This window comes from Onychostruthus taczanowskii, unplaced genomic scaffold (genome assembly GCF_017590055.1).
Source record: "Onychostruthus taczanowskii isolate IOZ18803 unplaced genomic scaffold, ASM1759005v1 scaffold1, whole genome shotgun sequence".
Taxonomy (NCBI): Eukaryota; Metazoa; Chordata; class Aves; order Passeriformes; family Passeridae; genus Onychostruthus; species Onychostruthus taczanowskii.
This window is the reverse complement of record NW_024496525.1, coordinates 15,843,968-15,856,498: the sequence shown is the minus strand read 5'-3', so window position 1 is coordinate 15,856,498 and position 12,531 is coordinate 15,843,968. Positions and strand designations below refer to the sequence as shown.

General features: G+C 37.1%; 1 protein-coding gene across 2 annotated transcripts in view; it reads left to right on the top strand.

Annotated features, from left to right (window-relative positions):
- Nucleotides 1-12,531, top strand: part of BAZ1A (bromodomain adjacent to zinc finger domain 1A) — a 65,746-nt gene that overhangs the window by 21,175 nt on the left and 32,040 nt on the right. For both annotated transcript variants that reach the window (XM_041396553.1, XM_041396543.1), the window contains exons 4-8: nucleotides 222-365; nucleotides 6,831-6,932; nucleotides 8,856-8,943; nucleotides 10,512-10,646; nucleotides 11,186-11,288. In XM_041396553.1, coding sequence (XP_041252487.1) covers nucleotides 222-365; nucleotides 6,831-6,932; nucleotides 8,856-8,943; nucleotides 10,512-10,646; nucleotides 11,186-11,288 — 572 coding nt within the window. The remainder of the gene's footprint in view (nucleotides 1-221; nucleotides 366-6,830; nucleotides 6,933-8,855; nucleotides 8,944-10,511; nucleotides 10,647-11,185; nucleotides 11,289-12,531) is intronic.

Here is a 12,531-nt window from a genome sequence, read left to right as displayed (position 1 = left end):
CCTGAGAAGTGTAAGCAGATGAATTTGTCCATTTATTAGATGGTACTTATGAAATGAATATTTTACCTAGTCTTTCAGTTCAAGGCTCTTAGTTACTTACTTAGTAGACAATACAAAGTTCTATTATGTACATATTCTTAAAATAACATCTGCTACAATTTTAGGCTCCTTGTACTAGTGAAAGACTTTCGACATTAATAAATGTCTGTGTTTTATTGCAGGTTGCAGTGTAAGGTTTTGGAAGTCATAGCTCCAGCCCGTCACAATGGAATGACAAATGGCCACAGCAGTAGTGCTGATGGGGACACAATTGTTATCAGCGACAGTGACGACTCAGAAACGCACAATAGCTCTGCACAAAATGGGTATGTGATACTTCTACTGTGTGGCATTCTGACTGGATGGAAATGAGATTAAAGCCAGATGTGTCAGAGTCTGACTGAAACAAATTACTTCATCTGTATGGATTGTGAGCGTTCAGACAGCTGAAGGTGACAAGCCAAACCTGCAGAGGTGCCGGTTATGCTAAGGCACCAGAAAACTGCATTGTGACAAGGGGAATACCTACAGATTAATCATTGTTTATCTCTTTGCTATGACAGTGTTTTTACTGAGCGATGGTGGAAGAGCTGTGTGTACCTCTTGGTAGTTCTCTGTGCTGGGAAATCTGTGCTGCTGTAGCAGAAAGTGCAGCATGTGCTGCATGTTTGCAGTCTGGTATCACTTCACTTCCATCATGGGGCTCAGAGTTGAGATTACCATGTGACAGGAGGACACGCTTTTACTGGAACTCTCTGAAAAGTCTTCCCAGAGACTTCGTGTGTTTGTGTCCAAAAAACGAAAAACATACCAAGCTTTCTTCATTGTGTATGTGTCCATATAAATTTGTCATTGTATTTGATGGATTTGGTTATGATGTTAGTTGCAGTGGTACTGTGTGTCTTGTCTTGAGGAACTTTTTATGGGCTGGAGTAGCCTAATAAGATTTAATAGGAAAGCTTCTTGGTTGTAACTGTGTTGTTTATTGTGTTGGAGTGTCCCTTTACTGAGCAGTAATTGAGCCTATCCTAGCAGTATAATGAGAAGAAAGACTTCTATGCTTCATAGGCATGATGATGAAAGAGGAGTGTTTGAAGTGGGCCCTAATCTAGGATCTAGCAATATACAGGCTTTGCATGAACTGTTACTGACTTTAAGATGTCACATGGATGCAGAAGTTAATCTGGCTGATTGCTTTATGATGAAGTCATGTCCTGACATGCCTAGAATAACTAGGGTAGAGCTCCTCACTTGGTTAAGAAAATAACATGGGATAAATAATTTTTAAATTTCTTTGCTGTCTCTTGAAGGCAGTGTCTTAAGTTTTTCATGAAGATGTCCTGCATATTTCAAAAAATAAATGCATTTTCAGTATTCCAAAAGGCATGTGGCATCTGAAAGGAGGTTATTCTTGGAATTAGGCAAGCATGCACAGAGCTGACTGTAGGATTGATCCATTATAGTGCTGTCACTTCTATGCATCCAGAGCTGGTGGTAAGACTAAGTCTTGCACTCCCAGTCAGTCTGTGGTTCTCCCCAGCTGATTAGTTATTTTGACAGTGCAGAGAAGGGAGGGAAAATAATTTCTTTCTCTTAGAAGGGGAGTTCTTGTGAGAATATACAGGCTTTTGAAACAGTGTTCTGTGACATATGTAACATTTATGCTGCAAGTTAAATTGCAAACCTCTTGTGTCTTTAAAATGCTTACTGTAAGTTTTAAGTGAGTCTGTTTATAACAAATGTGAGAGTGTAGTAACAATAACATTCTAGATATATTCTGGGTATATGCAGACTTGAAAAGCATTATTTGCAGTATGTGTAAAACCTATCTGTAAGTAAAGCATTGTCAAGAATTTTTCTATGCTGGCATATAAGATTCTTTATACCATTGCTCATAACAATGAAATCCCACTGAACTGAATGACATTGTTTTGCAGCACTAATCTTTCAGAGACTATATTTTGCTGTTTATGGAGAGACTTGCATGTGGAGAGTATGGATGTTGTTAGTCACCTTGAGACCAATGTCAAGTTGATATGTGCAGGACAGTTCTGCCTCAGCCTGCACATAAATCTCCAGGTTTTGAGACCCAGTCTTTGTGCAAAGCTGCAGTGCTGTTAAACAATGGTACAGCAGATGCTCAGGGTGTTTGTGAGGGAGGGGGAGGGGAGCACAGCACAGATTGATGGGCCATCTGCAAATATTTTTCCTAAAGAATCTGTAAGGCTAGAGAATCTTAACTGAAAATAGATGTCATTAGAGATCCCAGCCTTTCTGTGACCCTACTCCTCCTGTCTGTGTGGAGCAGAAATAGCTGTGTAGTCTGTACAAATGTTCCTGCTGACCTTTTCTGTTGTGTTCTTCAGTAAAAGTTGGGGTGGTACAGGAAGAAAGAGGCTGTGATGCTCTTACTTTCCCTCAGAAAAACAGGCTGCTTTCTAAGGCTGGAGTTACATAGCAAAAGGTAGCAACTCTTCTGAGTTCTTAAAACATTTCTGCTATGCCCTGGGAGCCTGTGGTACCATAGAATAGTGGTCACATGGAATAGCAGTGTTCACACCTTAAACTGCAAGACTTTTAAAGGCAAGGTTGAACTCTTGAGTTGTCTTTAGCACTCAGTACTCAGCCCCTGGAGGTTTGAGGGGCTTTTGCTGCCAAATGCATACAATTCAGCTGCAGCTTAATGATTCATGTCATTCCTTTTGCCAGGGCTATGAATAGTGTGAATCATCAAGCATCATCAGAAATACTAGAAAAAAAAATAATTGGTTTGCTGGCTGGTTTATGGCAGTAAATGTGGGTGTTTGTTCAGTTTGAACTGAAGATGAATTTTGAGAGAGGGCTAATTATTTCTGCAAGTTTTGGGGTATAAGAGGTAACAGTTTTTGGAAATAATGTCAGTGAAACCTTACCATCTAGGCCTTTTACCATCTTCAAATGAGTTTTTAAACTTCATTTGGAGAAAAAAATTATGAACTGGATATGTCAAAATGTGGGCATAGCTTGTCATTAAAGCTATATAATATCTTCAGTACAGTAAATCTTTCTTCATCTGTAATTCTTATCTTTCCTTTCTTCCTCTCTCATTCCTACATTGCTTGAATCCAAGAATAATGACAACGGGTAGTCCTCTTTATGTTTTAAGGAAAAACCAAAGTACCTGGATCAAAGGCACCTTAAAATCTTCACCAAAAAGTTAAAAATCAGGATTTTGTTGCAAAGTGCTGTTGTCTTGTCCCTAGAATCTTGTTCTTAGGAGTCTTCAGGTTGTTTGCTGTGTTTTGTTGTTGAAATTTTATTTAAGTTGCAGAAAATATTTGCAGTTCCAAATGGGCAGTTGTTGTTATTGCTCAGTACAGAGTTGCTTGTCAGTGGCAACCTTCAAAGATGTGCAGAGACAGCCTTGCCATGGGGATCAGTTTCCTGACAGGTTACCTCTGTGTAAGGCTTGCACTGGAGTGTGACGAGACCATAAATGATTGTGTTATTTACCAGATTCAGTGAAAGAGAAGAAGAAAAGCCACTTCCTTTTTCTGGAAAAGTGGGACAGCAGTCATTTTAGCACTTCAGGACAGCATTCCAGTTCCTCCAACTCTCTATTTCTCAGTGCAATTTTTCTATTTCTGTTAAATACAGTAAGATACAGGTAGCTGTGGCAAGACTCAGACCAGGTGGTGCAGATAGGTGTCCTGGACAAGGTAATTCAGAAGGATAAGATTGAAGGAGCAGGGTTTGTTTGGCCTGGAGAAAAGGAGGCTCAGGGGCACCTTAGCACTCCCTACAACCACCTGAAACGAGGGTGTGGTGAGGTGGAGGCTGGTCTCTTCTCCCTGGTAGCAAGTGACAGGATAAGAGGAGATGGCCTCAAATTGTGCCAGGGAAGGGTTGTATGGGATAATAGGAAAAATTCCTCCACTGAAACATCAGGCATTGGAATAGACTGCCCACGGATGTCATGCTGTCCCTGGAAGTGTTCAGAAGGCCATGTGGGTGTGGCGCTTGAAAATGTGGTTTAGTGATGAGCATGGTGGGGCCAGGTTGGATTGTTGAGTTCAATGCTAGAGGCTTTTTCTAACATCAGTGATTCTATGGTTCTAAGGTTTCAGAGGTTACTTGGTACTGTGCTGTCAGAATGTAGCATAGCTGTAGTGTAAGAAGAAATTGATGTTCAGGTCATGTGGGCACCATGCCAAAGTAATTGAAGGCCTGATGAGATTATTACCTGTCAGTGGTTCAGTATAACCTTATTAAAAATGCAAGATTCTGACACAAGTACTAATCACATTCACTTGAGTGCAGTAGAAACTAGTGGAATATGGGTGAGTCAGTTGTAGTTTTTACCTACTAAGTTACAAAATACTCTGTATTTTTCCTCTGGATTTGGTTGTGTCTCAGAGTTGTGCTGTGAAGATTTTTTGTAAGGGATCTCTGCTGTGAAATAAATCTAACCCTTGCTAACTCTAATGTGTTTTATATAATGCTTTACAAAATAAAATATAAGCAAAAATAATATCTAGCATTTTAATGCTAAGACTGATAGATAATCTATATAATTTTTAAAGCTTGCTTTGTGTATTGAAACCAAAATTTTTACTCTAAATTTGGAGGAGGATATGAGGAGTATATTTACTTCTTGGGATAATAACTGGAAACTCAGAAACTAAGCAGAAAAAAATGTAGTGTGTTTTGAAATTACATTTGTGCTGTTATATATGATCCACTGAAATTGAGAAAGATTTACATTAACTAAGAGGAAAAGATTAATGATAAAGAGTTGAAAATTTGATTATTCTTTGGGACTGAATTTGATTGCAGACAGTATTGAAGCTTAGAATCTATTCAAAATGTATAAATAAGCTGATATACTTTTGGTTTAATATTGGTACTCTCATGCCTTTTATTTTGCATCTGAACATTAGCTGTGTGGGCCATTCTTCAGCTTACTAGACCAAAGGCCTGGAAAGGCAGTGGTGTGTGATGAGGTGCAAGTTTGTCTTTCATACTGTCCAAAAATTCCTGGGGGCAGCCTTCATTACTTATGCTTTTCTATTTTTGAGACTGAAGGTGGTCATGGAAGACCAAGTCATGGTATGACCAGAATATGAAGGCTCTTTTAACAAACTTACATAAAGATGTTAAAATCTTGCCAGTGGATATACTGGATTACAGTTGATTGCTGTTTTGCTAATATGAATAGCTGGGTGGGCTTTTTTCTGTTATATTTCTTAAACTGTGTTTGGTCTGAGTGACTCAGCTTTAGACTTCAACTGTGATGTGCATGCAGTATCATGCAAGACACTGCATGCATATCACAGCACTTATCTGTAGGTCTAGTAGATGTGTTGCTGTTTCCAAGTCTGTCTTTTTTTGTCAGTCCATTTATTATTTACTATGCTGATAATTTAGTCATTATAAACTATTTTTCTTGCAAACTTTGCAAATTATTCTCATCTGAAATGACACTAATGGTGAATAAGTACTGTTTCATTTAATCTGTAATTAATAATGTATTTATTAGACACTGGAAGATTAACATTTCTTGTATTTCTCTTTCACAGAGTTAGTGGGGAAAAATAATTGTAGCAAATTTTATTTTCAGAAGCCTTGCAAAGTACAGTTCTCAACATCTTGTGCATGTTTTTCACGAGGCTAAAGAACAGCAAGTGAGCAAGTGATGTACTGGTTTATTTTGTCCAACTCCACCTGAAAGCATTTTGTAAATGCTGGAAGGACTGACAATGATGAAATGCATAGTTTTAAATCTCCTAGTTCATCTACATAGCTGCTTCAGCTTTCCTTCTTGATGAAATGAGATGATGACTGAATTCATCCTGATAAAGCAGTACAAGTCTTGATTACAAATTGTCAACTCAGGAGAAGTTAATTCTGTTGTTTAATGCCAAAATGGAGCATTATTTAAATAAAGTCTTACTAGTTTAGCTCTGTTCATGAAGTCTGTTCATAAATACTACTGTTCTTAAGGAAAGTATATTGTCTATGGCAAAACCCCTCTCTTTCTTGTAAAGGAGTGAATTTTGGTAGCACATCAGACCTGGGTGTTTCCCACCTAGGAAGAGGTGTAACAAACTAGTTAATGTTACATTAAAACTGAAGAAATGTTTTCCATAATGGGGGAAATATCTAGGTCTCTGTAGCAACAACTGTAAAAGGGAAGTGCACTTTGCCTAATAAAGTGTGTAACTTGAGCATTTATTTTGAAGTGAGATATGTTGCTTTATGATTTCTGTTACTTTCTGTTATTTTATGCTGTTGGTAAAATGTTTGATTTGTTTTTTTTCCTAAAATGTTATTTTGGAAAAATATTTTAGGTGGTTTTTACTTGTTTTGCAACGCAGCTGGTAGATCAAGGGCTACTAGTTTTATTAATTTTATTTGTTTCTGTCTTTTGGATTCCTTTCTCATCATCTTTTTCTCCTTTTTCCTGTCTTCCTGTTGTCATCATGAGTACTTAGAGTATTAAGGAGACAATTTTCTGAAGTGTAGGGATGTATCGTTACTTCTCTCTCTCTTTATTCCTTCCTTTCTTATCTTCCATTTCCTTGCTAAGGAAACATCCCTCATTGTTTTTCTTGTTTCTTGCATTAACTGGTTTTAATGTAGATTTAAATATAGTAGCAGAAAAGTTAGAATACCCTCTTTAGTACAGTGGGAGTTACAGGCTCGGTATTTTCAAGAAGTCCATTGTTTAGGCACATAAATATATTAAATGTGTAAAATATGAGGCTGATGATATGTGAATGTAAACTTTTAATTTATTTTTTTTTTCCTAGGGAGAAGAAAGCCATAATTGATCCTTCCTTGTTTAAATACAAAGTCCAACCTATTAAAAAACACCTATATGAAGCTGTTATTGTTAAAGCATCTCAACTAAGGTAAAAATTAGTATGTGGAAGTTAAAATTATACTTTGTAACTGTGAATTGTGTAAGATTTTTTGATATAAAATGACATTTTGAAACTATATTAGAGCTGTTAATTAAAAGCACTGGAACAAAATACTGTAATACAGACCTTCTGTATCAAGGATTCCACGCTTTGCTAACATTAACACAGGTACCAACTCCTTGCAGGTCTCTGCTTTCATTGGCACACAGATGAAACCTGCTGTTGTCTGCAAAAGTCGGAGTAGTTACCCAGTGTGTGTGCAGCGAGCCAATAATTACACACTCAAGAGAGACAGAGGTTATTTATTACAGAGATGCACAAGCCTAGGTGGTCAGTGGAATTCCATAAATCCAGCGTGTTTTAGCAAGCAAAAGAATGAGTGTTCATTGGCTACAAGTTACATAAGTTCTCTTACTAATTACTATTCTATTTTCTATTGGTTAATGATTCCAATTAATTGATTAATTACGGCACCTTATGATAATTAGTCCACTTGCTCAGTCTTTCTCTTTTGAGTCAGTGAGTTTCTTGTGTCAGTGGTCCTGAGTCGGTGGCCACAGATTTCCCCCTGCAGAATTACCTTTTACCCAGTTGGAGCTGGTTTGGTGAAGTTGCTTGGTTGGGTTTCCTTACCTTGGGAATTTTGCTAGGTGTCTTTGTGACCCCTAAATTCTGTCTTCTTTGTGTTCTGGCATTCTTATTCCCAAGCTTTGTTAACCTCCTGGCAAGTCTGAGACTGGTACCTGTCTGAACTGGTACCTAGGTCTGAAGCATGTCCACCCTAAACCTTAAGGGCAATTCTACCAACAAATGATTTATTTTTCTAACACCTGGACATCACTTATAGTGGCTGACAACCACCCTCTCTGTTTCATGCATTAAATTTCCCTTTGTATTGGTTAGGCTTGAAAGTATACGAAGATCAAATGTCAAAGAACATCTTTTCTTAAGAAAATTTTTATATATTCCACGTTTTGCAAGACTGTGACTTCTGATACCTTGGCTACTGTTGTGATTGATGGAGTAGATGGGAGAGTGTGAGAATTCTAATAACCTTAATAATGAACTATTGGTGTTGTGAGCACTGGTGGCATTGCTGGTTTGAAATGTTAGAGCAGACACTGGCAATCAGATTGATTTAAAATAGAAAGGTGTAGAAATTTTGCTTCTTAAATAGCAAATTTGTCTCAAATTTAGTTAAAATATATGTTTAGAGTAGATTGTGTGTGTCAAAACTTTGCATAAACTGGATGCTGTAAACAAACTTCAGTTTGTGTGATTACAAGTCATTTAGTTCCAGCACAAACCAGGATTTATTATTCCATTAACTACTCCTGTGTGGTGAAGCCTTTTCCTTCCCATGAAGTAATGCAGGTTCCCTGGAATGCCAGGAGCCAGTAGAGTGCACACTGTCCTGTAGAAAGGAGTGGCATGGCTTGACTGAGAAGTGTGTGAATTCACCTTGTCACTTGTTGGCTTGCCTCCCCGCTTGAGAGATGTGAATGCTGCTTTCCTGCTGTCCCTGTTTGCTTGTTGTCCTCCCTCTCTTCTGACACAATCAGTCTTGGGTTTTATTTAGGAATTTTAAGAAGTATTTGGAGGATCTACTATGGATCAAAAGGGTGTTTATAAAAGAGGACATAAGAGAATCTTCAAAATAAAAATTGCAGATGCATAAACCAACTGTTCATGTACTACTTGTGTTTTGTTTTAGTCATAAAATTTTAATTCAGTTGGGCTTTCAAAGAATGGATGTTAATTACAATGGTAAGGGTGTTATTTATAATTAAGAAAATAAGAAAAAGATCAATAATATGGTCTATCACATGTATTCTTGCACATACTTTTGGCTGTACTTAAATACTGATTAAAGATGTTAGTTGATAATACTTCCTTTCTTTCCTAATGCAGCCGGAGGAAACATCTCTTTTCTCGTGATAGACTTAAACTTTTTCTGAAACAACACTGTGAACCACATGATGGAGTAATTAAAGCTAAGGTAAGCAAGAAGAAATAATTCATGGGGTAGAATATTGACACTATTTAGTACTTATTTGCTCTCCTCTACTAGCAACTCAGAGCTTCTTTTAAATACTACGTCAAATTTAGGTTTTTGTAAGTATAACATACTTTTGATTAGTCTAGCACATTAATTGTTTAATTCTTCAGGGTATGTACCTGGTATTTCTAAGTTGAATAAAAATAAAATGGTTTTGTGTTGGTATGGTAAACCAGTATTACTCTGTTCTAATTCTTTTAGCTGGAAAATATTCTATAATAGATTGAATTCAGTCTCCAGATCTTCAGTGAGACAGGTACCAGAGTTGAGGTGGCTGGATTGGATTTTTGATAAGGCCTTGGATTTTGATTGTGTATATGTTTGTAATTTTAGATATATGGTGATACTTAGAGCAACTCAGACTAAGGTTCACATCTTAGCAGGCACCAGAAGACTGAGAATTTGAGCAGCTTTTCCCACAAGGCAGCAATTTCCTTTGCTTTGCTTGCTGTAGCACAAGAGATCCTAGACTCCTTCACTGTGTATTGCAGCCTTGACCATGAAATCCTTGCTATCTTCTTGTTTTCAGAAAGTAGCAGGGATTTTTATTATGTCTGTTATTTTCTCATACAGCTATGTAACTGCTCATTCTGCACAGGAAGGCTCAGAGAGATGAGAGTCAGTGAGAGTCTTGCCTCTGAAAGTTGTGGGAAATAACAAAGGCAATGAATTTCTAAATAAATGTGTAACTCTAAGAGTCTGTCTCTTGTAAAGAAATGGAAATAGAAGAAAACAGAGCTGAAAGGGATAAACCACCCCATTTCTTGGCTTGTTAGTGGTCATTTTGACCCAGCTCACTGTACCACATTAAGGACTAGTGATCTATTAGTGATGCTTTCTGGAGCCTCAGGAAAATGGTTACATTCTGTGTACTTGTCATCTTGTCTTTATTTGGGCTTTCTGTGGAGTGTCTTCTTGTCCTCTTGCTGACTGCCTTGCATTTCAGTTATGTGAACATGTCCTATTTGGAATGTCTCATTTGTATCCTCATCTGTATTGTCCAAAAGGGGCAGATTTCCTGAAGCCATCAGGTCGAGAAAGTAGACTTGAAAAAGAACCTTTGACAATTTGGAAAAATCTTCCTCCAGAAATAAGTGCCTGTGTAATAGAAAATTACATAACTCTTCAATAAGTTCAGGTTTTGCTTTTATCTGTCACAATTTATTCTTGACACACTTTAGTAACATACTAGGAAGACACTGACAATCAATGTTTGCTGAAAGGCATATAAAGAAACAACATCTTACCAAATGAAGCCAAATTCTAGTTTCAGATGTGTGCTCCATACATTATTATCATTACCCATTTGGTAGATTAACTCTTCACTACACTATTTCAGAGCTTTATTTTTTTATCCTCAGTTATGTAGTTGTGGATATGGTTGCTCTTATTGTCTTCTTTTGTGAATTAATGATTGATTAATTAGCTTATATTTAGATTTTTTGGCTTATATTTGTTAAAAAGTAAGAACTTCACCATTAATATCTATTTTTATATTTCTTACTAAGGCAACATCAATTGAAAAATATAATCTAGCAGAACAAAACTTCTCCTATTTCTTTCCTGATGAACCACCCACATTTATCTTCAGTCCTGCAAGCAGACGGCGAGGGCGACCTCCGAAGAGGGCATCTGCAAGTCTGGTAAGCAATAACGTTTTTAATCCCAGATGAAGACACATCAGCATGGTCTATGAAGTTCTTGTATTTGTCTGAGTTTTCAGATCATTTGAAATACAAGGTTGACATTGTGCTTCTTCTATTTTGAGGGCAATTGGGATATATTCCACAATTGCTCTTAAAGTAATTGCTTTATAGTTAAGCTGTAAAAGGGATCATAATTGATATGTTATCGTCTTATTTTTGTTATTATTTCTGGGATCCCATCAAGAAACTAGTTTCTCAGTGTGTTGTGATGACAAACAGAGTACTTTTCCATTCTGGGACTAATAAATAATTTACTAAAAAGCTTTAATTTGAACTCTCAGATAAAATTATATCACTTGCTCTCAGATACAGGTATGTGACTTGCCTGTATTTAAACACTGAGACTCTTAGTCACTATGCTACTTCATTATGTTCTGCAGAGCAGTTAAAAAATTGGGAATATCTTTTGCTGGTCATTTCACTGTAGTTATTACGCTCTTTTTTTTTTCCTCTCCACCTCCAAATTCTCTTATCAGGAGGACAATATTAAACCTAAACAAAACACCCCAGGAAGCAAAAGTAAAGTATCAAAGGAAAGGGCAAGGTTCCAGAAGCAAAAAGAAGATGTGCAGGCCATAGGTAAGTTGAAGTTTACTCATATGACCAGTAGAACTAGTTTTTGCAGATTTGAGAGCAGGCCTCAATTAGAGTATTTTTGGAGTTGTACCACTCAAAGGAAAAATGTGTTAAGAGTGTACTGCCACACCACTATGACCAAGTGCTCCTTTCAGCAGTTAGCATGCTTGTTTCCTAGTTTGGTTTTTTTTTTTTCCATGTTAGTTGACTAAATTGAGGAAATGTAGGAAGCTAGTGGTCCAGCTGATAAATAAAGAGGTAAATATTTTTTTGTAGAAGCTTGGATGGTGAAATCATGTGTGAATTTTACCAGCTGAAGGTATATTAAAGCACGAATGTGTAACACAAATCCCGTAATTTTTCCATTTATGCATTTTCCTCATACAACAATCTCAAAATTCAAAAGAACTGAAATATAGTCTGAATTTTTTTTGTTTTGAAAGATTCAGAGATTTTTAGTTTGGACTGACTGAATTATTTTGGCTTAGTTTTAACCTTTTCCTGATCAATTTAAATTTGATTTCAAATTAAGTAAGGGAACCCATATGCCTTTTGTTTGGGTTTAACTAGATAAATTGGTATGTCTTCTTGAGGACAAATGTCAGACAAGGAGATAGTCTTCGGATTGTAAGGATTGTCCTTCCTATGGAAAAGTTTTCATCTGTGGAAGTATTTTAGTGAACTTCTGGTTCCAGCCTTTTATCTTCTTGAAGATAAAATTTTTAAGATGGCAAGGATATTTAGAAATTACTAGTCCAACATCTGCTTAAATAACAGCAAAGTTGTCTGACACTGCTTTGGGCCTTTCCTGTATAGGAGATGGGGACACTAGAATTTCATGGGGTCCATTAAACTTGTGTGTCCACATTCTTAGACAACAATCATCTATTTGTTCGTGTGCTGGGAATGGCAGCACAGATTGAGGTAACAGCTGATCAGCGTCAAAGCTGCTTCCTCTCTTGTGTGGACAGAAGCTGCAGCTTCTAGAGGGGTAGTTAAGACACATTTTCACAATGTGGGAAGGTAGCAAAATACCAAGTACCTTGAAAAATGAACCTTCTCGGTGTGTGAAGACCCCAAGGATCAGCTTCTCTGCCTTTGTTGGCCAAATGCATACATTGCTGCTAAGTGCAATAGCTGTCTGTTGAAGGAACCTAGCCTATTTTCAGAATGTTATAGGAAAATATAAGGAAAGTTTTTCTTTTTAGTACTATCCACTTGGTAAGAGTAAGGATATTTTCTCATT